The 23583-nt window shown below is 44.8% G+C and overlaps 1 protein-coding gene across 1 annotated transcript; it reads left to right on the top strand.

Annotated features, from left to right (window-relative positions):
* Positions 1–2390: 2390 nt before the first annotated feature.
* Positions 2391–23335, top strand: LOC144507502 (protein tyrosine phosphatase domain-containing protein 1). The gene is made up of 10 exons (XM_078234627.1): positions 2391–2569; positions 4221–4301; positions 6522–6640; positions 10343–10480; positions 12264–12877; positions 15144–15377; positions 18123–18266; positions 20749–20850; positions 21802–21882; positions 23291–23335. Exons 1-10 carry the CDS (start codon positions 2391–2393, stop codon positions 23294–23296), a joined length of 1698 nt encoding a protein of 565 aa, XP_078090753.1. The 3' UTR covers positions 23297–23335.
* Positions 23336–23583: the final 248 nt, after the last annotated feature.

The raw sequence follows: 23583 nt of genomic DNA, 5'->3' as shown, positions 1-23583 counted from the left end.
AAATTGAACTTCTCAGTGCTGACTCCGAGTCTGATGTCGGTGCTCCTAGACTAACCACAAATGGTTGCAGAAACATCAACGGATTCTCCTCCTGCTTCATAGGCAAGAAACATAAGTCAAATAGTCACAGCCCCCATATTGCAGTGGCTACAATTAATTAGCTCAGCATGGAACGAGGATGAAACCTGGACCATTCCTGCTCCATCTTACTCAATACTAGATCACCCGACATTCGGATCACCCTTCACCACTTTATTTTGCCCAAAAGGAACACGGCCCTTCGGGCCATGCAGCACCTGAGAGAACAGCTTGAATATTCTACATCCAGGTTGTCCCAGGACTGCTCCACGAGGAGATTGACGAGGGTAGAGATTTTATAAAGTAACTGTCAGAAATGTTGTCTTTTGAATGAGATGTTAAACTAAAGGCCGGCCTGCCCTCTCAGATAAACCCATAGAAACTCTCATGGCATGATTTTGCAGAAGGGATGGGGAGTTCTCCCCATGCTCTGACTAATATTTATCCCTCACTCAAACATTGAGAAAAGAGATTATCTGCTTATTCACATGGTAGTTTGTGAGACTTTGCTCTATGCTAATTGGCTGTCTTTCCTACATTACTACAGCGACTACACTTCAAAAGTCTGTCCTTGGTTGTAAGGCACTCTTGGTTATCCTGAGGATATGAAAAGCGCTATAAAAATGCATTATTTTCTGTGGAAACTAAATACGTTCACCTCGCAGATCAGCCCAGGATCTTGCACTTGGGTTGGGGGAAGATCTTCACCTCCAGGCCTATGTGTTCTGAACCATCAAGGACAAATGCTTGGACACATCTTAATAGCCACAAACATAACCTTCATTGAGAAAAGAGTAGAAAGAATGAAATGCCTGCCACCACTCTGGGTGTGGTCCTTAAAGCATCCATCAGAATCCTTGGGTATCTCTATGAATCAGCCTTTGGACAGATTATCAATCCATTATCACTTGACCATGGATCTCTTGAAAGATCATTTATCATCATCCAACCACCCCTGGCCAATGGGCTTCTGAAGAGATGGGGGTTACCACCTGACCAATGGGTTACTTGCAAAAATCAGTTAACCTAGTAACTGATAATTAAGTAAATGTTACATGGAATCATATATACACAAAGTTTACAATTCACAGAATCACACAGTGCACACACTAACCCTAACCCTAACCCTCCGGCCCATCGAGTCTGCACCGGCATGGAAGAAATACCTGACCTACCCACCTAATCCTATTTACCAGCATTTCGTCCATAGCCTTGAATGTTATGATGTGCCAAGTGCTCATCCAGGTACGTTTTAAAGGATTTAAAGTTTTGAAAGTTTATTTATTAGTGTCACAAGTAGGCTTACATTGTCACTACAATGAAGTTACTGTGAAAATCCTCTAGTTGCCACATTCCGGCGCCTGCTTGGTTACACAGAGGGAGAATTTAACATGGCTAATGCACCTAACCAGCATGTCTTTCGGACTTGTGGGAGGAAATTGGAGCACCTGGAGGAAACCCACGCAGACATGGGGAGAACGTGCACACGCTGCACAGATAGTGACCCTAGCCAGGAACTGAACCCAGGTCCCTGGCACTGTGAGGTAGCAGTGCTAACCACTGTGCCACCGTGCCACCCTCCCAGGCAGCGCATTCCAGACGGTCACCACCCTCTGGGTAAAAAGTTTTTTCCTCCAAACCCCCCTAAACACCTACCTCTCACCTTGAACTTGTGTCCCCTTGTGACTGACCCTTCAACTGAGGGGAACAGCTGCTCCCTATCCACATTGGCCATGGCCCTCATAACCTTGTACACCTCAATCAGGTCGCCCCTCAGTCTTCTCTGCTCCAATAAAAACAACCCAAGTATATCCAACCTCTCGTCAAAACTTAAATGTTCCATCCCAGGCAACATCCTGGTCAAATTAATGGCCTGAGCTTGGAACTGACTGCTTTCTGATAGATCAGAAATGACAGAGGCTCAGCTATATTTTAGAATATGACTGTTGACCTTTTTCTTTTTGAGGGTATTTGCATTGGGGATAAATCTATATTTAACTGTGTAAAATATCAACTTAAACTTTTGTTCCTCTTTTGTGCTTCCATCTCCTTTCCCTCTCAGCTGTTCCTTCCACTTCTCTCTCCAACTTTCCACCAATCCCTCACCCTTCCTTTCTCCTCTCTCTTCTCACTTTCCCCATTGGCTAATTGGAGATCCCAAATATATTTACTTGTATTTTTGAGATCTAACAATGCCAGACGCTCCCTGTGACCCACTTGCCGTCTATGGCTTTGTCTTTGTATCGGAGTCTCCTCATTAGCTTGCTCATTCTGGTTCAGAACTGTTCCAGCCCTTTCTCCCTCACCCTGGCATGACCCTGCAAATCCCAACCCCTCGTCCCTCCTATTCCCAGACTCGAGAGAATCTCATCAAGGCTGTGCCCCCCCATCTCATCTGTTCGTTGATGTGCGGAGGGAAAGAATGTCGCTATGAGGGACCCGATGACTGGACCCTGCAGCAGCAAGCAATCCGGGGCGTGTTCTCAGCATGGTAGGTCTGTCAACAGGGGTCTATATCCATAGGGACAACAAATCAAATAGCAAGGGAGCTGGGGGTAAGAAGCACAGCTAGGAAGAGAAGGAAACACAGTTTGGGCATACATTTCTCAGACAAAGGCAGAATAAATGGGGGTTGAGAGAGAACACTTGGTAAAGAGCAAAAAAAACTAAGTGCTGGAAATAGTCATCATCTGGGGACAGGTATGGGTCCTTAGTCACTGTAGAAAGACATGGCACTGAAGGAGGCCATTCAGTTCATCGTACTTGTGTAGGCTCTTTGGGCGTGAAATTTTACATGTTTAAAGCTTTACATGGTTTAAAACAAAATTGCCTTGAGGCAGGAAAACAGAGGCCACTCACCCGATGCCTTCATTTCTAAAGTACCTCCCTGTCGAGCCTGCAGAACCAGGAAGATTCTGCCCCCAAAGAGCTGTCCAAGTAATCTCCCATCCCTGCTCCCTCCCCAAACCTTGCAGATTGCTCCTTTTCAAATATTCACCCAGTTCTCTTTTGAATGTTACTGTTAATTCTGCCTCCATCACACTTTCAGGCAGCGCATTCCTGATTGTAATAACTTACTGCATAACCTTTTTTCATCATCTCGCCTCTGTTCCCTTTGCCAGTTTTCATAAATCTATGTCCTCTGGTGGAAAGTTTCTCCTTATTTTCTCCATCTAAACTTTTTATGATTTTGGACATCTCTATCAAATCTCCCCTAACCTTCTCTGCTCTTAAGGACAGTAATTCCAGTCCCTCCAGTCTCTGTACAGAACTGAAGTCTCTCCTCATTATATCATCTGGTAAATCTCTTCCGCACCCTTTCAAAGGTTTTGATGAGCTTTCTAAAGGGTCACCACACCATTCCAACTGGGACCTAACCAGTGTTTTAAAACCGTGTAAAAAGTCAATATAAATTTTTCTTCCTTCCCCTCTCCCTCTCACCTACTCTCTCCCCTTCCCTCCCCTACTTTCCACCAGCCCCTTCCTTGCTTTTGTACTCTATACCTCAGTTTATAAAGCGAAAGATCCCGTCTACCTTTTTAAAAGCCTTCTCAACTTGTCCTGCCATCTTCAAAGATGTGTGTATTCAGGATCTATCTGTTTTTACACCCCCTTTAAAATTGTACAATTTAGATTATATTGCAATGTGTACCATCGACAAGATGCATTGCAGCAACTCGCCAAAGCTTCTTAGACAGCAACTTCCAAATGTAAGACCTCTATCACCTAGAAAGACAAGGACAGGAGGTGTTTGGGAATACCATCAGCTCCAAGCGCCCTTCCAAGTTACTCACCATCCTGACTTGGAAATATATCACTGTTTCCTCACTGCTGGACCGGAATCTTGGAACTCCCCACCTAGCAACATTGTGGTTGGACCTACAGCATATGGACTACAGAGGTTCCAAGGAAAAGAAAGACTTACATTTATATAGTGCTTTTCACAACCACCAGACCTCTCAAAGTGCTTTACGGCCAATGAAGTACTTTGAAGTGTAGTCACTATTGTGATGAGCAAAAGGCCAACCACCACTTTCTCAAGGGGAAACTAGGGAAGGACAATAAATGCCAGCCTTGCCAGTGAAAAAATAATAAGAAAAGGAAGATAGGGTTGATGTGCTTTTTTCTCCCTCTCTCTCCAGGGTCACTGATGATATTTTGGCCATGGCAAGACCATCTACACAGCTCATTAAGAAGTTCAACATCATCAAGCAGTTCAAAGGGTATGTGTTAATTAGTGGGAACATTATGGTGTCTGATTAATTGTAGAATGCAGCTCTCCGTTAACACTTGGCTCATTAGAAACTCAATCTTCACAGGATATGTTCAAGCAACTTGTGTTAATGAAATGTACTGTGTAAATTGCTGGTAACTAACACTTTGATATTGGCAGAAAACCAGGTAATTGCCTCAAATCCCTTTCATGCTTCAGGAACCAGAATTAGATGAGCATAGATATCTCAGATGATTGTGGGACTGGAGGAGATTAGAGACAGGAAGAGGTGAAACAGCGGATGAATTTGGAAACAAGGGTGAGACTTTTAAAATCAATGTGTTGCTTAATTGTGAGCAAATGCAGGCCAGGTAACAGAGGGGTGATGTGTGAATGGGACGTGGTGTGGATAAGGACACAAACAGCAGAATTTTGGAGATAGCATATGGGAGGTGGGCCAGGAGTGTGTTGGAATAGCTAAGTCTGAACATAACAAAGATGTGAATGAAGGTTTGAGCAATAGATGAGCTAAGATAGGGCAGACTCAGGCAATGTTACATAGGTGAAAATAGAATCATAGAATCTCTACAGTGCAGAAGGAGGCCATGCAGCCCATCGAGCCTGCACAACAACCATCCCACCCAGGGCCTATCCCTGTAAACCCCTGTGTTTACCCTGCTAATCCCCCTGACACTAAGGGGCAATTTAGCATGGCCAATCTGCCTAACCCGCACATCTTTGGAGTGTGGGAGGACCGGAGCACCCGGAAGAAACCCATGCAGATATAGGGAGAACATGCAAACTCCATACAGACAGTCACCCATGGCTGGAATTGAACCTGGGTCCCTGGTGCTTTAAGGCAGCAGTGCTAACCACTGTGCCACTGGTTTTAATGATGGATCATGGATATGTGGTCAGAAGCTCATCTCAGGTCAAGTGTGACACCAAGGTTGTGAACTGTCTGGTTCAGCTTCGAACAGTTGCCTGGGAGAGGGATGGAGGTGATGGCAATAGAACAGAATTATTGGTGGGGACCGAAGACAATGGCTTCAACCTTCCCAGTATTTAGTTGGAGAAAGTTTCTGCGCATCCAGTCTTGGATGTTGGGCAAATGGTCTGACAATTTTGAGACAGTGGAGGGCTTGAGAGAGTTGGTGCTGAGAGAGAGCTGGGTGTCATCAGCATGCATGTTGTAACTGATGCTGTGTTTTCTGATTATGCCATTGATGGACATCATAGGGATGAGAGCTAAGAGGAGGCTAAGGATAGAACCTTGGGGAGCACCGAGAGTAAGAAGAGAAATCATTACGGTGATTCTCCAGCTGCATTGGGATAGATAAGAATGGAACCTGGTGATTGCAGTCCCTGTCAGTCAGACCACAATGGAAAGGTATTGGAGGAGGAGACCGTTTTGTGGTTCTCTTTAGGAAACCTGCAGACTAATCAGTATTAGGAAGGTTTCTCTCTCCTCATGAATGACTTGGTCTGACGCAGGTAGGTTTCTTCAAAACTACTTTATTTACACAAGATACTTGATAAGCTTCAGGGTAATTACATCTCTGTATGTGCAGACTATTCCATCCTCTCTACCGTGTCTCTAGCACTGATATAATAAAGAATAAAGTGAATGCAAGTAAGGCTTACATTCACACTGCAATGAAGTTACTGTGAAATTCCCCTAGTCGCCACACTCTGGCACGTGTTCGGGTCAATGCATCTAACCAGCATGTCTTTCAGAATGTGGAAGGAAACCGGAGCACCCGGAGAAAACCCACGCAGACACGAGGAGAATGTGCAAACTCCACACAGCCAGTGACCCAAGCCAGGAATTGAACCCAGGTCCCTGGCGCTATGAGGCAGCAATGCTAACCACTGTACTACCATGCTGCTCTGATATCACTGCTACACCATGATGCATATCTCCATCTCATTATTGTAACTATTAACCCATTATGCTACAGATAGGTGAACTCAGATGGGAGACAGCATGATGATTTGAATTGCTCGGCACAGAGAATGAGGAAGGAAAGAAGCGAAGTTATCTCAGTGAGATAATTGCCATGGAACTTAGGTGGATGATCAAGAACAAAGGCTTTTAAATGAAAAGTGAAGGAATGGGACAAGATTTCCACTCGAAGGATGGAGAAAGTGCCAGAGTAGCAGGATTTGGTGATAAGAACCACACCACCATCCACAACTATCACCAAATATATATCCTTTCTTCCCACAGGTTAAACATTAAGTCAGTGATAAATCTGCAAGTGCCTGGTGAGCATAATCATTGTGGCGACCCCCTGGAATTAAAGAGTGGATTTTCATATTTACCAGAGATCTTCATGGAGAATGATAGTAAGTCTCATCATTCAGGCTGACAGCCTTGTGATCCTGGAAAAATTCAATGATATTGTTAACGGAAATGTGTTGAGTTCCTGAAACACTGACAACAAGGACATAAAACAAAGTGTAGTTAATTCACTAGCTAAGAAGCCACTTCATGCTTGTACTTTGCCCTTGCTCCCGGGGAGAACTCCAGCATTCCCAACACGTAACCTCTTTTGTAGCCACATCAGTACTCGGTCTACAGTTAACAACTCCCAGATGTGGAGAAAGATAAGGATATTGCTCATTGCCTGAAAGATTAGCCTTGAAGTTGTGTCCGTGTATAATGGACTCATTGGGCGGAACTTTCTCATCCTGCCTGCCATGGGAATCGTAGCGGGTGTGGGGCGGACAATGCAAAGGTCCATTTACTTCGGGTGGCATTTTCAAGTCTTGGAACGAGCGCAGCCAGAACATTCCGCCCATAGACACTAGGGGAGCCATTCCTAGTTTGCTAAGAATCCAAGGGCATACAAAGTGATTCCCCATCCCCCTCTGAACTGTGCTCCCATTGAGCAAGTCTCCCCACTGGGAACAGGATCTTGTAACCTTGGGAACGATTGCGTCCCTTACAACAGGCCTTTTGGTTTTACTTTAATGCAGGGAACTGTAACCATGGCAATCTACCACCACATACATATGATTTTGTCCTGTGACATGTTTCTATATAACGAAAGTAAAGACATAAATATTTATTAATTTTAATGTTAATTTGGTTTGGATTTAATTCAGGAAATGTCGGATTCACTTTAAACATTGTGAGGGATTCTTCTCCAAGGGTAGGATGCAAAATTAATTTGTATGGTCTAACCTACTTCTTGAATCCTGGTACAAAAAGCATCTATAATTAAGTGTATGTTTAGCTGAGTTGGTGGCATTCTTGCCTCTGGGTTAGAAGGTCATGGTTTTAAGCCTTGCTCTAGAGACTCAAATACATAATGACGGCTCACATCTGCAGTGCAGTACTAGGGGAATGCTGTACTGTCAAAGATGCCAGCTGAAATTTTACCACCCCGCCCACCACGGAATCGGAGCGGGCGAGGGCAGACAATGGAAATGTCTGTGACCTCGGGCGGGATTTTACAGTTTCAGGACGAGTGAGGTCATAAAATCCCGCCTGCCATCTTTTGAAAGAGACACTAAGCTGAAGCCGTGTCTGCCTCGCAGGTAGATTAGCATCTCCTATACCACTATTTCAGAAAGAGTAAAGCAGTTCTCCCAGGGTCCTGGCCAACATTCACACTCAACACAATCTAACACAAAACTAACACAATTTAACTGGTCAGTTATCTTTCTGTTTTACTGGCTGCTGTATCACAACAATGACAACTGCTCAGTGGCAATTCTTTGGTTGTGAAGCGCGTTGTGTTGCTCTGTGGATGTGAAAGGCACTATATAAATGCAAGCCATTGCTTACAACTGGAACTAAATTGACAATCTCACTTACAAAGTCTTTAGTTTGGCTATTTTTGTTTAATGGAAATTTGTTATCTTCGCCCAGTTGTGGAATTAAGAGCATCGATCGACAGACTGGCACAACCTGGGCACAGGGAAAAGCGCACCCTGGATTGAACACTGAGCTGCTTGGTGGAGATTCCTTTCATATTTTCCAATGTGTTGATTCAGCCAGCCCAATATTGGCTTAATTGAGGGAAACCCAATATGGTAAAGGGAGCACTGAACAGCCTTATTCGGATATGACAAGTGCTCATTGTCTATTTTAGGCATGATTCTTGGATGTCTCTTTCGATGCCCATGGCATTGGCAGCTCAGGAGCTCAGAGTTTGTCTGGGCATGTTGCCCACCTATATGTAGCCTGTGTAAAATGGGCACAGCATCACTGAATTTCCAGAACAATGTACCCAGCATGTGCTGTACCCGCCCAGGGTATGTTTGATGGAACAGTGTAAAGGGAGAGTTACTCTGTATTTAGCATGTGCTGTATCTGCCAGGGTACGTTTGGTAGGTTGCTGAATGCCTGGAACAGTTTATTTCCCAGTAGTAATTTGTTTTGGAGGACACAGTAGCACGATTTCCCTGTGCTGAATCTCTCCTCACTTGCCTCACATTCACACAGTGTACAGATCCTGTGGGCTTCAGTTACAAGCTGACGCCATGTAATCTCTGTGCCGGTAATTAAAATTCGCCGTTTCCATTTACACTTGGCTCAGCAGTATGTGTCCTTGTCTGAGGGATTGAATACACCAAGCTAGCTATCACTTCCCCCAATGTCTGGGTGATGGGACCTCGGGCTGGGTTGGTGTTGGGGTCCTGTTGCTGACATTGGTTACCAGGACTGCAAAGCTCTTGCCTTATAAATTATTATTATAACTATGAATTTTTTAATGAGTGCAGAGCATATTATATCAATTCAGGGGTTTAACAGACTCAAATCTTTCCAGATTAAATGTCTGAGGATGTGCATCATTATTGTTCTGCACTTGGTTCCTTTCTGCTTTACAGACTGTCCAGTTCTCTGTACAGTTCAGCTTTTGATGAAGGAAGAAAGGAAACCAGAGAGAAGGAAAAGAATACAGAGAAAGTGAGAAAGAAGCAAAGACAAAAAAAACCCCAAAGAGATAAAGAAAGACAGGTGCCAGATGGGATATTATCAGTTTTGTCAGAAACATCTGATAGTGTTTCACCAGACAAATTACTTTGATCTTGTCTATGTAAAGATGGTGCAAGCAGTAATGAGAATAGCAATCAGTTCATCCGATTTTTGCTGATGTTAGTTGAGGACATGAAAGCATCTGCGTGATCTGAAGGTGTGATTGTGGGTGAATGTGGCACAGTGGTTAGCACTGCTGCTTCACAGCGCCAGGGACCCAGGTTCAATTCCCGCCTTGGGTCACTGTCTGTGTGGAGTTTGCATGTTCTCCCCGTGTCTGTGTGGGTTTCTTCCGGGTGGCCCGGTTTCCTCCGACAGTCCGAAAGACGTGCTGGTTAGGTGCATTGGCCATGCTAAATTCTCCCTCAGTGTACCCTAACAGGCGCCAGAGTGTGGTGACTAGGAAATTTTCACAGTAACTTGATTGCAGTGTTAATGTAAGCCCACTTGTGACTAATGAATAAACTTAAAACTTGAATATGTTAAGTGCACGTGAGTCCATGTTAGCCTCTCTGTGTGTAGGAATGTATATATGTTAGTTTGGTACTGGGTGACAATCTGTGTTTGACAGAAGCTGCTGTAGTTTAGATTGATCCTGTGTATGCTACAGACACACCAGCCATAGGTGACTGACTACAACAAGGATACTCAGAACGATTGTTTGAGTTTTAAAATTTATTTATTAATGTCACAAGTAGGCTTACATTAACATTGCAGTGAAGTTACTGTGAAATTCCCTGAGTCGCCATACTCCAGTGCCTGTTCGGGTACACTGAGGAAGAATTTAGCCAATGCACCTAAACAGTATGTCTTTTGGACTGTGGGAGGAAACCCACGCAAAAGTAGGGAGAATGTGCAGATTCGGCACAGACAGTGACCCAAGCCGGAAATTGAACCCGGGTCCCTGGCGCTGTGAGGTAGCAGTACTAATCACTGTGACAATGTCCGCTCCCGTGCCGTATACCAGGAGCAGGACTTTTTCCAGCTTGTTACTGGGGGGATCTTTCTTTCCCAGACCACTGGCCATCCTATAATTCTCACCCGTGTTTTCTCATTTGCAGTTTACTTCTTTAACTTCGGAATGGTGGATTTTGGGGTGTCCTCGCTGGTTCGGGTGCTGGATGCAGTGAAGGTGACATCATTCGCTCTGCAGGAGGGCAAGGTGGCTGTACACTGCCATGCAGGGCTCGGGAGAACAGGTCCGTTGGGAGATCAATTCCTCTAATAATGTCAATGAAGACACACAACAGTTAATTAGATGCTGAAATGGAGAGATAGAGTGGGATCTCATGTCAGAAACTGATCCCATTGCATAACCAAAGGGCTGTAGATGTTGCAATGGGGCGGGAGGCAGTCAGGGGTGTGAGTGGGGGCAGGTTCAGAAAAGGTAGGTGATGGCGTTTGATTGAGAATTTCTAGGTTGAGATGGATAGATTTTTGTTGGATAAGTTAGCAGACAGGACAACCATCATCCTGTTGCATTTTGGAACAGATTTTTTGGCATTGAATGGTCCCTGCTAATCCTACTCAGGGAAAACCTGCTGTATTCCTCTCATGTCAGTCAAAGTTCAGTCGGTAGCACCTTGCCTCTGAGTCAATATGGTTATGATTCAAGTCCCACTCCAGTGATTTGAACTCAATATCTAGCCTGAGACTCCAGTGCAAAACCGAGGGAGGGCTGCACTGTCAGAGATGCCGTCTTTCGGATGAAACCTTAAACAGACGCTTCTCAGGTGATGTTACAGATCCCAGGATGCTACTTGAAGAAGGGGAGTTCACCACAATGTCTTGACCAATGTTTATCCTTTAACAAAAATAAGTTTAAAATTGTGATCTGGTTATTATAATATTGGGGAATTTTGTGGGAGCTTGCTGTACACAAATTGGCTGCTGAGTTTAGAAAATGCGATTTGAATAGATAGATGTCTGATGGCCAGCACAGACATGATGGGCTGAAGGGTCTCTTTCCATGTTGTAAAACTCCATGACCTGCTCTCTGGGTTAAACCTCCTACATGTAATCTGAATGACTATAGGCGGGATTCTCCAATCTCATCTGTGGCCTCCGCCGCTGCCAGTGAGAACGGAGAATTTGGTGCACAGCCAAAACCCCATTCATGCAGCGGCACCAGAGAATCCCAGCCACGGGCAAGGTCAGACGTTTTCTGCGTAAATCTCCTGTTCAATCATTGGAAACAGTTTGATTCTATCCACCCGCACATCTCCATCAAATCACCCCACATACTTCCCTCTGTTCAAGTAGAAAGAGCTCCAATTTCCAATCTATTCTATATATTGGTGTTTCCTCATATTAGACAGTGTGCCAGTGAACCGCTGCTCTAACTTCTCTATTGCTCCAACATGCCCTCTGTAGTGTGGAGCAGAAAACTGCTCAAAGGCAAGTTGATGATAACGAATGGGATTCTTTTGAAGAAGTAACCGCAGGAGATGGATATCATATGGACGAGTGTGATGCAATTTCATTCCAGTAGTTGACAACTACCATTATTTTTTCCCATTAACAAATGGAGCACTTCACTCAGCATTAAACAGACTTAAGAGGAGTAAATTCTGGAAATACTTTGCGCCTTTCAGCATTTGTAAAGAGAAAAGGCAGCATTCAGTTGGTTCAAAGACGTACAAATCTTCATCTCCAATTTCCATCACTCCGCTATAGGCGGCCATGTCCTCAGCTGCCTTGGCCCTGAGTTCCAAACTCTCCTCTCTAACCTCTCCACCTCTCCTCCTTCAGAACTCTCCTTAAGAGCTACCACTTTGATCAGGTTTTTGTCCCCTGTTCTAATATCATCTTATATGACTCAGTGTCAAACCCTGTTTGATAATTGCCCTTGTGGAGCACCCAAGGACTGTGTAAAAGGTGCCATTTGAATGTGAATTGTTATTTTAACCCTCACTTTACAGAGCACAAAAGACAAAGCCAAAGTAGGAGAAATTCACCATCCGTTTCCTTGCTCTTTGATAGGAGTCCTGATCGCCTGTTACCTAGTTTACGCCACGCGGGTCAGCCCCAGTGAAGCTGTACATTTTGTCCGCATCAAACGCCCCTGCTCCATCCAGACACGCACACAGATTAACTTGGTCTTTGACTTTGCCCAGTTTGTGGACTCTCACAGGACAATTTTCACGGATGTGAGCTCGCATGCCCACCCCGTCACCTTGCAGCAACACCTCCACCGGCAGCGGCACCTCCTGCACGGGTATGAAGCACGGAACCTCAAGCATGTGCCCAAAATTGTGGACTTTGTCTGCAAGAAGCTTCTGCAGGCAGCGTTCGACAAGGAGGACTCCATCACAGTGCAGGTGGAGATGCAAAGGGAGGTGAGTGACCGCATGATGACCCTACACATCAGAGAGACCATTGCTTCCTTCGTTACCTTGCCTGAATTTATCCTGGCAAACCCGGAGCCAGATGACCCCGATAATGCACTGAGGCCTTCCGCCTACACGGCTGGCTCATTTGAACCGACTGCTTTATCAACTGGGGGCACAAAGATTCAACTCTTCAAAATGCCACGATTACTACGGACCCTCAGCGACTCTGTCCTCTCTGGAATCACTCACAGACGTCAAACACAGGTAAATTGAGACATGGCCAGGTCACTGTCAGAAGTTAACTAATCTGGGAACCATACTAACAACAAGAGTACCTGTGAGTGAGTGAGTTACAGTGGGGGAGGAGAGGGGGGTTATTTATCGCATTTTGTCACATTCAGGATCTGCGACAGTAAGGAGAATAACTGTGTGGGTAGTGTACATGACCAGGTGGAGTGTACATAAGCTGTGGAAAGAGATTGAATGTGTGGGGAGTGTCTATAATCAAGCAGGGTGGTATATGTGCGGCTGGTGTTAGACTGAGTGCCCGTTTCTCCTTCTGTGCCAGTCATAAGAAGATAAGAACATAAGAAATAGGAGCAGGAGTAGGCCATCTAGCCCCTCGAGCCTGCCCCGCCATTCAATAAGATCATGGCTGATCTGAAGTGGATCAGTTCCACTTACCCGCCTGATCCCTATAACCCCTAATTCCCTTACCGATCAAGAATCCATCTATCCGTGATTTAAACATATTCTACGAGGTAGCCTCCACCTCTTCAGTGGGCAGAGAATTCCAGAGATTCACCACCCTCTGAGAGAAGAAGTTCCTCCTTAACTCTGTCCTAAACTGACCCCCCTTTATTTTGAGGCTGTGCCCTCTAGTTCTAGTTTCCTTTCTAAGTGGAAAGAATCTCTCCATCTCTACCCTATCCAGCCCCTTCATTATCTTATAGGTCTCTATAAGATCCCCCCTCAGCCTTCTAAATTCCAACGAATACAAACCCAATCTGCTCAGTGTCTCCTCATAATCAACACCCCTCATCTCTGGTATCAACCTGGTGAACCTTCTCTGCACTCCCTCCAAGGCCAATATATCCTTCCGCAAATAAGGGGACCAATACTGCACACAGTATTCCAGCTGCGGCCTCACCAATGCCCTGTACAGATGCAGCAAGACATCTCTGCTTTTATATTCTATCCCCCTTGCGATATAGGCCAACATCCCATTTGCCTTCTTGATCACCTGTTGCACCTGCAGACTGGGTTTTTGCACCTGGTCCCTCTGCACAGCAGCATGTTGTAATTTCTTTCCGTTACGATAATAATCCAATTTGCTATTATTTCTTCCAAAGTGAATAACCTCGCATTTGTTAACATTATACTCCATCTGCCAGATCCTCACCCACTCACTCAGCCTGTCCAAATCTCTCTGCAGACCTTCTACGCCCTCCACACGATTCACTTTTCCACTTATCTTTGTGTTTTCTGCAAACTTTGTTACCCTACACTCAGTCCCCTCCTCCAGATCGTCTATATAAATGGTAAATAGTTGAGGCCCCAGTACCGATCCCTGCGGCACGCCACTAGTTACCATCCGCCAACCAGAAAAGCACCCATTTATTCCAACTCTCTGCTTCCTGTCGGATAGCCAATCCCCAATCCACGCTAACACCCTACCCCCAACTCCGTGTGACCCAATCTTCTTCAGCAACCTTTTGTGAGGCACCTTATCAAACGCCTTTTGGAAATCCAAAAACACCGCATCCACCGGTTCCCCTCCGTCAAACGCACTAGTCACATCTTCATAAAAATCCAACAAGTTCGTCAAGCACGACTTTCCCCTCATGAATCCATGCTGCGTCTGCTTAATCGAACCATTCTTATCCAGATGGCCTGCTATTTCTTCTTTAATGATGGATTCCAGCATTTTCCCAACTACAGACGTTAAGCTAACCGGCCTGTAGTTACCCGCCTTTTGTCTATTTCCTTTTTTAAACAGGGCGTAACATTAGCCGTTTTCCAATCTGCCGGCACTACCCCAGAATCCAACGAATTTTGATAAATAACTACTAACGCATCCGCTATTACCTCTGACATTTCTTTCAGTACCCTGGGATGCATTCCATCCGGGCCCGGGGACTTGTCCACCTTCAGTCCCGTTAGTCTACCAAGCACTGCCTCCCTGGTAACATTAATTGTATTGAGTACCTCTCCTCCTACCAACCCTCTATCGTTAATATTCGGTAAACTATTTGTGTCTTCCACCGTGAAGACTGTGAAGATAGTCATGTTTCCAAAAAGGCACAGCTAGTGTTGAATCTTATTTAAGATACTTCTTGATTTTTGTTTTTTGGCCAAGAATAGCAGCTGTCACTTTTAGGAATCTGGCGGTTCTGTCAATTCTCTGGAAGTTCAGTTTAACATTGGCACAGCGCAGGGACAGATGAAAGTTGCAGATGATTAAATGCTGCCTGTCCCACCAACCCAAACATATTGAGTGACTGAAGCTGTGGTTAAATTCTCCTTTAAGGGCGCCAGTGGGCAGCGACCTTTGTCAGTGGGTCAGCATCGAGCTGCAGTTTCAAAGCTTGGACTCATTGGCCCAAACAATCCAATGCAACGTTCCATCAGCTGCGAAGAGATGGAGAACTTTACGGGAGGCAGGGGTCTGACGCAGACTGACCAGGAAGCAAGACTCAAGCTCGCAAGACCAGGAAACTCCCTATTGACAAATACCAGCTTTGTGCCTGCAGCTGAGAGGAAGGTATGGACTGGTAACAAGTGAATGTGTAGCGATCAAAGTTAATACCACACCACACACAAACTCATTTTGATCTTCCCCTACAACCTTTATCCACTTTAATTTTGTTTCCATAGGATTATATGGACTATACTGCACACTTATAAGCCATTCGGGCCATCTTGTCCATGCTGGTGCTTATGTTTCACTTGATTCTTCCTCACATCTTTGCTCATCTAAATCTATCATCACAACACTGTACTCACTACTAATTCTCTCACTTGCTTGTCCAACAATGCCGTCCATACCATTTGCTTCAATTACATTCTCACCACTTTGGGAATGAGTTTTCTTCTGAATTCCCTATTTGGATTTCTTGGTGACAATCTTGTCTTGAAGGCCTCGTTTTACGCTCTTTCTCACAAGTGGAAACATTCTTTCTGTATCCACTCTTATCAAAATCTTTCATCGTTTTGAAGATTTTAAAAATTCTTTCAGGGGACATGGGCATCGCTGGCTGGGCCTGCATTTATTGCCCAACCCTAATTTCCCTTGAGCTGAGAAGGCATATAAGAGACAACCACATTGCTGTGGATCTGGAATCACATGTAGGCCAGATCAGGTAAGGACAGCAGATTTCCTTCCCTAAGGAACATTAATGAACCAGATGGGTTTTTACAACAATCAACAATAGTTCTATGGTCATCATTAGACATTCAACTCCAGATTTTTATTGAATTCAAATTTCACCATCTACGGTGGTGGGATTCAAACCCGGGTCCCCAGAGTATTACCCTGGGTCTCTAGAATACTAGTCCAGTGACAATACCACTATGCCACTGCCTCCCAAGATCTGTATTAGGTCACCCTTCCTCTTTCTTCAAGAGAAATGAACTCCAGCTTGTTCATCCTTTCCTGATTATGTATAACCATGCATTTCTGGTATCACCCTTGTAAACCTCTACACCCTCTCCAGTATCTCCATATCCTTTTTACATTACAGCTGCATGCTGTACTCTAATGTGGTCTAAGCGAAGAACAATACATGTTTAGCGTTACTTCCCTACTGTTCAATTCTATCCCATAGACATAAAGCCTAGTACTTTGTTTTTTATGACCTTGCTAACTTATGGTGCCACTTATAGTGATTGAACGTATTTATACTCTGAGATCCTTTTTTTACCTCTATCCTACCTGGATTTGCACCTTTCCCATATTAAGCCATCTCCCTATTCTTCCTACCCAAATGTACTACATTTATCTGCGTTTAACTTCAATTGCTAATTATTTACCATACTGCAGGTTTATTAATGACCTATTAATGTTGGTTTAAAATGAACCTCTCACCCGTCACCTCCACTTCTGCTTTATTCAAACTGTTTAATCATTTTGAAAACACAGTTTTTCAAAGGGATAGCATCTTTCAGAGATCCCAAGTATGCCTGAAAGATCTCATGGCACTTTTTCAAGAGGTACAGGAGAGTTCTTCCTGATATCATGGCTAATATTTATCCTTCAACCAACATAATCAGAACAGATTATCCGATCATTTATCATACTGTCGTTTGCGGAGCCTTGTGTTGGAATGTTAATTGCTGTGTTTCCTACATTATACACTTTGAAAGTACTTCTGTGGCTGTAAAGAATTTTGGTATGCCCTACAGTTGCTGCATAAATTATTATTAAGGGAGGAAATAGATGTTCCCAATTTTGTCTTCACTTTACCCCCGCACACGAGTGTGATCTCTGTGGTAGATGTTGCTGGAGAGTAAATGGGTGGATTCTACCCACATAGATGAGCCTTAGTGCATCTCCTTTACTTTTACCCATCTGGGATCAACCAGGATTGGCACAGACCAAGGATCAAACCTGGGCCTCAGATACTCATGGGATAATCCATTGGTGTCCTGATCTCTGGTTGAGCTCTGGTCATTAAGAAAAAGAAAAAACTTAGATTTATTTAGCATTTTTCAGACCGCAGGAGACCCCAAAGTCAATGAATTATTTTCTTCAAGAACAGGAAATGTGGCAGCCAATGTGTGCATAGCAAAGTCCCACCAATAGAAATGAGCTAAATGGCCTATCATCTGTTTAGTGATGGGGGCTTAGGGATAAAGTTTGAACAGGACAACGGGTGAACTCAGTGCCTTTCTTCAAAATGATGCCCTGCCATCTTCACCATCCTCATGAAAGGGCAGGTGGAACCCCCTATTTAACAGCTCACTGAAAGATGGCACTTCCAATGGTGCAGTTCTCTCTCAGTCCTGCATTGTACTGTCAATCTGGATTACGTGCTCAAGTCTCTGGAGTGGGATTTGAACCCATAGCCTTCTGACTCAGAGACGAGAATGCTACCACTGACCTAGAGCTGACACCTGATCCTTTGGGAAGTGCTGTTACGTGGCACTTTGTCTGGGAAATTTGTGTCCAGCAGCTCCTGGTTTTCTGCCCAGCTGAGTAAAGGGATTTCCCAATTATTCCCTGCTATTTCCCAACTGTCAATTCCAAGAAGTCTATCTGTCCTCTGGGAATGACACATTGGGAATGGACCCCAATGAGGGTCAGAACTTGGAAGGACCCTACAACTGCCTTAATCCAAGTGTAAAGTGATGCTGTGTTAGATTATTGAACAATGGGGTGAGGGGGGCACCAGCCTGTAGTGTCAGGCCCTGAGCTAGTGAGAGGTCTGGGAGCTTACTGGATGTCAGGTCAAATTGCAATGCCTATCGTCTTATTCTCTGTTATTTTATTCCTGTTTTTATTCGTTAGGCCAAAGTCCATTGGAGCCACTCAGTAAAAGAATCAGGCAGAAAAACAGATAAGCATGGGCCTCTCCTGGAAATGGTTGCCAAGGCAATGTCAGAGGGTCCATCAATGGAGAGCAACTTGTTGGTGAAAGTCAATCTTTGGAAGGTAAGGAGTCACATGGCTGTTCTCTGCTTTTGGGCTGTTGGTTCATTCAAAGTCAAAATTAGTTTGATTTCTTTCAGAAAATGGTACTTTGGGATCGAGTGTTTGAGTAGCTTGAGACATGACATGTGATAAGTGTAGCATGCTCAGAAGGATTTTACACCTATGGTCCCCAAAGCTCCTGATTACTATGGCTTTCCTTGTGTCACATCTTTGTCCATTGTAGAATGATTGATAGAGATTGATTGCAGTCAATACCTTTACTATCGTATCATGTGACAATCAGGATGGTAGAAGGTGAACTAGATGGACCAGTGTCTTTTTATATCTAGTAATTTCCATGTACTGCTCAACCCACTCCCTACCCAATCTATCCTTCCATCTGTGGTGGAGGCGGACACACTGGGAACGTTTAAGACTTATCTAGACAGCTATATGAACGGAGTGGGAATGGAGGGATACAAAAGAGTGGTCTAGTTTGGACCAGGGAGCGGTGCGGGCTAATTGTTCCTTGTTTCTCGTGGAAGTGGAAATGACTCGGGTTGGGAAGCATTTTCCGATCAGGGCCATTGTGATCTCCTGGACTCGTTTCGATCGCCTCAGGGGGTCGGAGAGGAATTTCCCAGATTTTTTTTTCCCCCATATTGGCCCTGGGGTTTTTCACTCTGGGTTTTTGCCTCTCCCTGGAGATCACATGGTCTAAAAGGGGGGGGTGGGGGTGAGTTAATAGGTTGTAATGAACAAAGCATCGTAGCTGTGGGGGACAGCTCGGTGGATAGGATATTGGTATGTAGATAGGCTGGAAAATTGGGCGGGGATCCTGGATTCAGGATTCAATCCTGGACCGGGGAGCGGCGCGGGCTTGGAGGGCCGAAGGGCCTGTTCCTGTGCTGTATTGTTCTTTGTTCTTTGTGTCCCTTCAGATATTTTCCCTAGAATGGTATGGAACAGGTACACCCGTCATGCAAGTAATCCTAAGAAAGGATCCACTTCCCTCCTACAGGATTAGTTCCAGTCCTGTTGCAAGCATAGTAATATGATTATCTTTGAGAATGAGCTGTGTGACAGTAACCAAGCATGCAATAGAATTCAGAAGAGAAAGTTTAAACTCCCTGACCTAGTTACATAGAATTATATAATATTTATATCACTGAAACAGGCCATTCAGCCCAACTAGTCTATGCCAGTGTCCATGTTCCACACAAGCTTCTCCCCATCCTACTGCATCTAACTCCATCAGCAACTCTTCCTCATTTCTTCGTAACAGGTTTATGTAGCTTAAAAGCATCTGTTATTCATCTCAACTGCTTCACATCAAGAGTCCCACATTCTAATCACTTTCTGGGTAAAGAGGTTTCTCCTGAATCATCTATTGGATTTATTGGTGTCTATTGTGCGCTTATGACCCCAACGCCCGGTCTGCCCTCTTAAATGGATCTCAAATATTCCATGATGCAATTTTGAAGAAGTGCTTGTCATTTCTCCGTATTAATATGTATCCCTGAATCAACACCTAAAATAGATTGTCTGCTCACTTGTCCCTCTGGTTATTTTGGGAATTTGCTGTGCACAAATTGGTTGCCATGTTTCTGACATTACCGCAGTGACTACACTTAGCAGCAACTAAGTGCTTTGGGACATCCGAATGTTAATGCTGGCACCCATAGGATGAATTTAAAAACCTGTGATATTCATCAACTACTTGTATATTGCCTTTTTCTTTCTGTCCCTCTCTCTGTCTATCTCGCTCACACTCTCTTTCCAGCTGTCTGTCTTTTTCTCTCTGTCTCTCCATCTCTCTGTCTCTCATTTTCTGTCATACTGACTTTTTTAATCCATCTCTCTGTTTGTAATTGTCGCTGACTCTGTCCTCTCATGCTCTATCTATTGCTCCCTCTCTCTGTGTGTGTCTCTCTCTCTCTCCGTGTAAGTCTCTCTCTTTACCTTTCTGTCTTCCTGTCTCTCACTCTGTCTCTCTAACTTTTTCTCTCTCTGTATCTATATCTTTCTCTGTCCCTTCTCCCATTCTGTTTGCCTTTCTACCTCATTGATTCTTTCTTTGTCTCTCTGTCGCTCTCTGCCTATCTTTAATTCTCCATTTGCCTCTTTCTTGCCCTCTGTCTCAATATTTATCTGTCTTTATCTGTGTTCCTTTCAATTTCTCTTTCTCTCTGTCTGCCTCTCCATCTCCATCACTCTGACTCCTTATCCATCTCTCTCTGTTTCCCTGTCTCTCACTGTTTCTCTCATCCTTTCTAGAGTCTATCTCTCTTTGTTTGTCTCTCACTCCTTCTTTCTTTATGTGTCCCACTCTCTGGATATCTGTCACTCCATTTTTCTGTCTCAATCTCTTTCCTTCTCTCTTTCTCTGATTCTCCCTATCTCTCTTTGACTCTCTGTCCGTCTGTCTCTACCTGCCCTGCACTAGCCTGTCGTACACAGATTGATATTTAACGAACCTCTGTTCTTTCTCCTTCTCCTGAAGGTGGAGCTAAACGAGAACGAGGGGGCCTGGGGCCGCCTGGCTGCAGAGGAAGATCCCAGGATTCTCAGCACGCTGATGTGGAGCTGGCTGGAGCACCTCAAGGTCTGAACAGGACACAATCCATAAATGCAGCAGGACTGAGGCAATGAATCACAGGGCTATATATAGTTCCCAGTTACGAGCTCCCACAGCCAATGGTAAAAGCCTCATGCATTTGCCCTCCATTTTAAAACTAATGGTCGAGAAGGAACTCCCAATGTTTTTAATTCATTCTCTGGATGTGGGCATTGCGAGGGTACTTTTCATTTACTGTCCACCCCTAGTTGCCCTGAGAAGGAAGAGGTGAACCTTCTTCTCAGACAATGGTAGAGGTTTGATACACCAAGTGGTTTGCTCGGCTACGTCAATTATATGTTGCTGTGGGTCTGGAGTCACATATTCACCCGGATGTGCTACAACTGACCGGTTTTCTTCCCCAAAGGACATTACAGAACCTGCTGAGCTTATTTTTACAACAACCCAACAACTTCCATTTCATTTTTACTGATCCCAGCTTTTTACCTCCTGGTTTTGCAAATTGCCACAGCAGAATTTGAACGCAGCTTTTCTGGATTATTAATGTGGATCTCTGGGTTACTAGTGCAGTAATATAACCACCACATTACCCTAACCTACCCAGGCCACCTGCATATGAGTTCTTCCCTCCTGTGGTATGTTAAAAAATCTACATCACTTCATTGTTTCCCTTGGAGAAGAGTGTGAAGTGATGGAAGGAGTGGCCTCAGTACCTCCGGCTCTGCAGACAAGGGACTTGTGTCACAGGCCTCGGTCACTGACTGGGATCTTGGGAGTGTGGACAGGATCAAGTCCATACACAGACACTGTTCACTCTGGCAAGTTAACATTGAGCTCAGGACTGTACACCTGATAACAACCTGCTTTTTCTTGGAGAGTTGAGAAAATTGGAGATCGAGGGAATGTGAGAGAGAAACAACAGGGGTGATTATGTCTGTGGATCAGCTGGTGATTGGCTCTCTTCATTCCCCTCTGTAGGAGCCAGTCCTCGGATCAGAAGATGTAGCAACTCTGCTGTCTCAGCCCACACTTAAAGGGACCCCTTGGAATCTTGTAAAAGTGAGTTTTCCTTTAAATAGGATTCATACACAGCATAACTTCAACCTCCTACAGTCACTAATACAGCGTTTGTGTGTGTGTGCGAGTGTGTGTGATTGTGTTAAAATAAACCAAATTGGTGATTGACAACCCTTTAAAGGAATGCGTGTGTATGTGTGCATGTATACACATGTTAGTGTATATATGTGTGCTCCTGTAAGTGTAATGTTTTGATATGTCTACATTAGTGTGTGTATATGTGTTAGAGTTTGTGTTTGTCTGTTAGTGTAGGTGTGTATACATGTGTTAGTACTTGTATGCTGGTATGTGTATGTATGATAGTGTAGTGTGTATATGGGTGCTTTCAGTCCCCCCACTTAGAGTGTCCAGCGCCCTTCCTGCTGCTTACCCACCTGCCATTAACCTGGCAGTGATTTTACAAGAGGGGCAGGCAAAGCCTAGGGCACATTAGCTGAAGCCTCTAAGTGACCAATTAATGGGCACTAAAGGGCCATTTCCAGCCAGCTGCAGTTTTTATGCTGGTGGGTGGAAGCAGGGACACCTGGCAGATTAACCTGCTCAGGCCTCAGGCGGGAAGGGGTGGGGCCTCATGCGCCCCTTCCCCTAGTTGGGACAACCCCAAGGCCTTCTCACACCCTTTGCGGGTGTACCATCTGCCCCTGGCCTTTGCAGCTTGATGGGGAGTCCTCCTGTCCTAGCCCTGCCTAGAAACCCCCAACCCTATCCCCATCCTGAGCTTTATTCAGTGGGATTCAATGTAATCTCAGGAGCGGCCACTGCTCTGAGTGGAGCTGCTGGAAATACGGGGTTGTCAGCCAGTCGAATGGGAAGCAGCTTTCTGAGGCGTGATTCCCTCTCCAGATAGCAGTGGTTGGCCCACCTTTATCCATTACTGTCACTGTGTGTATATTAATATGTATATGTGTATGTACCTAAACGTGCATAGGTGGGTATATCATGATATTGGGGGCAGAGGAGCCTATTATGGGCACCCTCTACCAGTAGAGGCTGAATGGGACAGCATCAGTAGCAAACAGAGCGGGTGGTAATTGATGGCATACAATAAACAGAGTTTGTAAATATCCTGCAGTCTCCGGGGACTATACACCCACACGCCGGTAACCCCTTCTGTCCCCTGTCAATGGACAATGTACTAAGATTGGAGGATAAAGGCCTGTCAGTGAATCTTGGTCTATCTGCTTCCAGTCCATTGAGCCGAGGCCTAATGATCCCCACAATTGAGAGAGCTCCCTCAATCCAATCACTCCTGTGTTGGGGAGACTGAGGTTGCACCTCTCACCAGACCATGTGGGAACCCTCAGATACAGTGGAAGTCCGCGGGAATTGACAAATTTCAGCCTCCATGTGGTTTGGGCCCTTTGTGATCTTGTCTATTTTTTGTGCTTAGATCTAGGAACCTGGGCAGCTATCACATCACAAATGTTTCTCAACATTTCCCTAACCCTGTGTCTTTCAGTGCCAGGAACAGACGATCAACTGCATCTTGGATTTTATCAGTAAACTCACTGGCATGCCCTCTGCAATGGAAGATTCCATAATTCATCGACTGATCCAAGCACTGACACAGGTAGGGGCTTTCAATAAGCATCACGGATGCACAGTGGGGTACACCTTTGAGCTTTCACTCCAAATTCACCTCACATCCATATACTCAGATTTACAAACATGCATGAAAACATG

The sequence above is a fragment of the Mustelus asterias genome, chromosome 19 (assembly GCF_964213995.1).
Source record: "Mustelus asterias chromosome 19, sMusAst1.hap1.1, whole genome shotgun sequence".
NCBI lineage: Eukaryota > Metazoa > Chordata > Chondrichthyes > Carcharhiniformes > Triakidae > Mustelus > Mustelus asterias.
The sequence above is the reverse complement of the archived record's forward strand: the minus strand, read 5'-3'. Positions and strand labels throughout refer to the sequence as shown.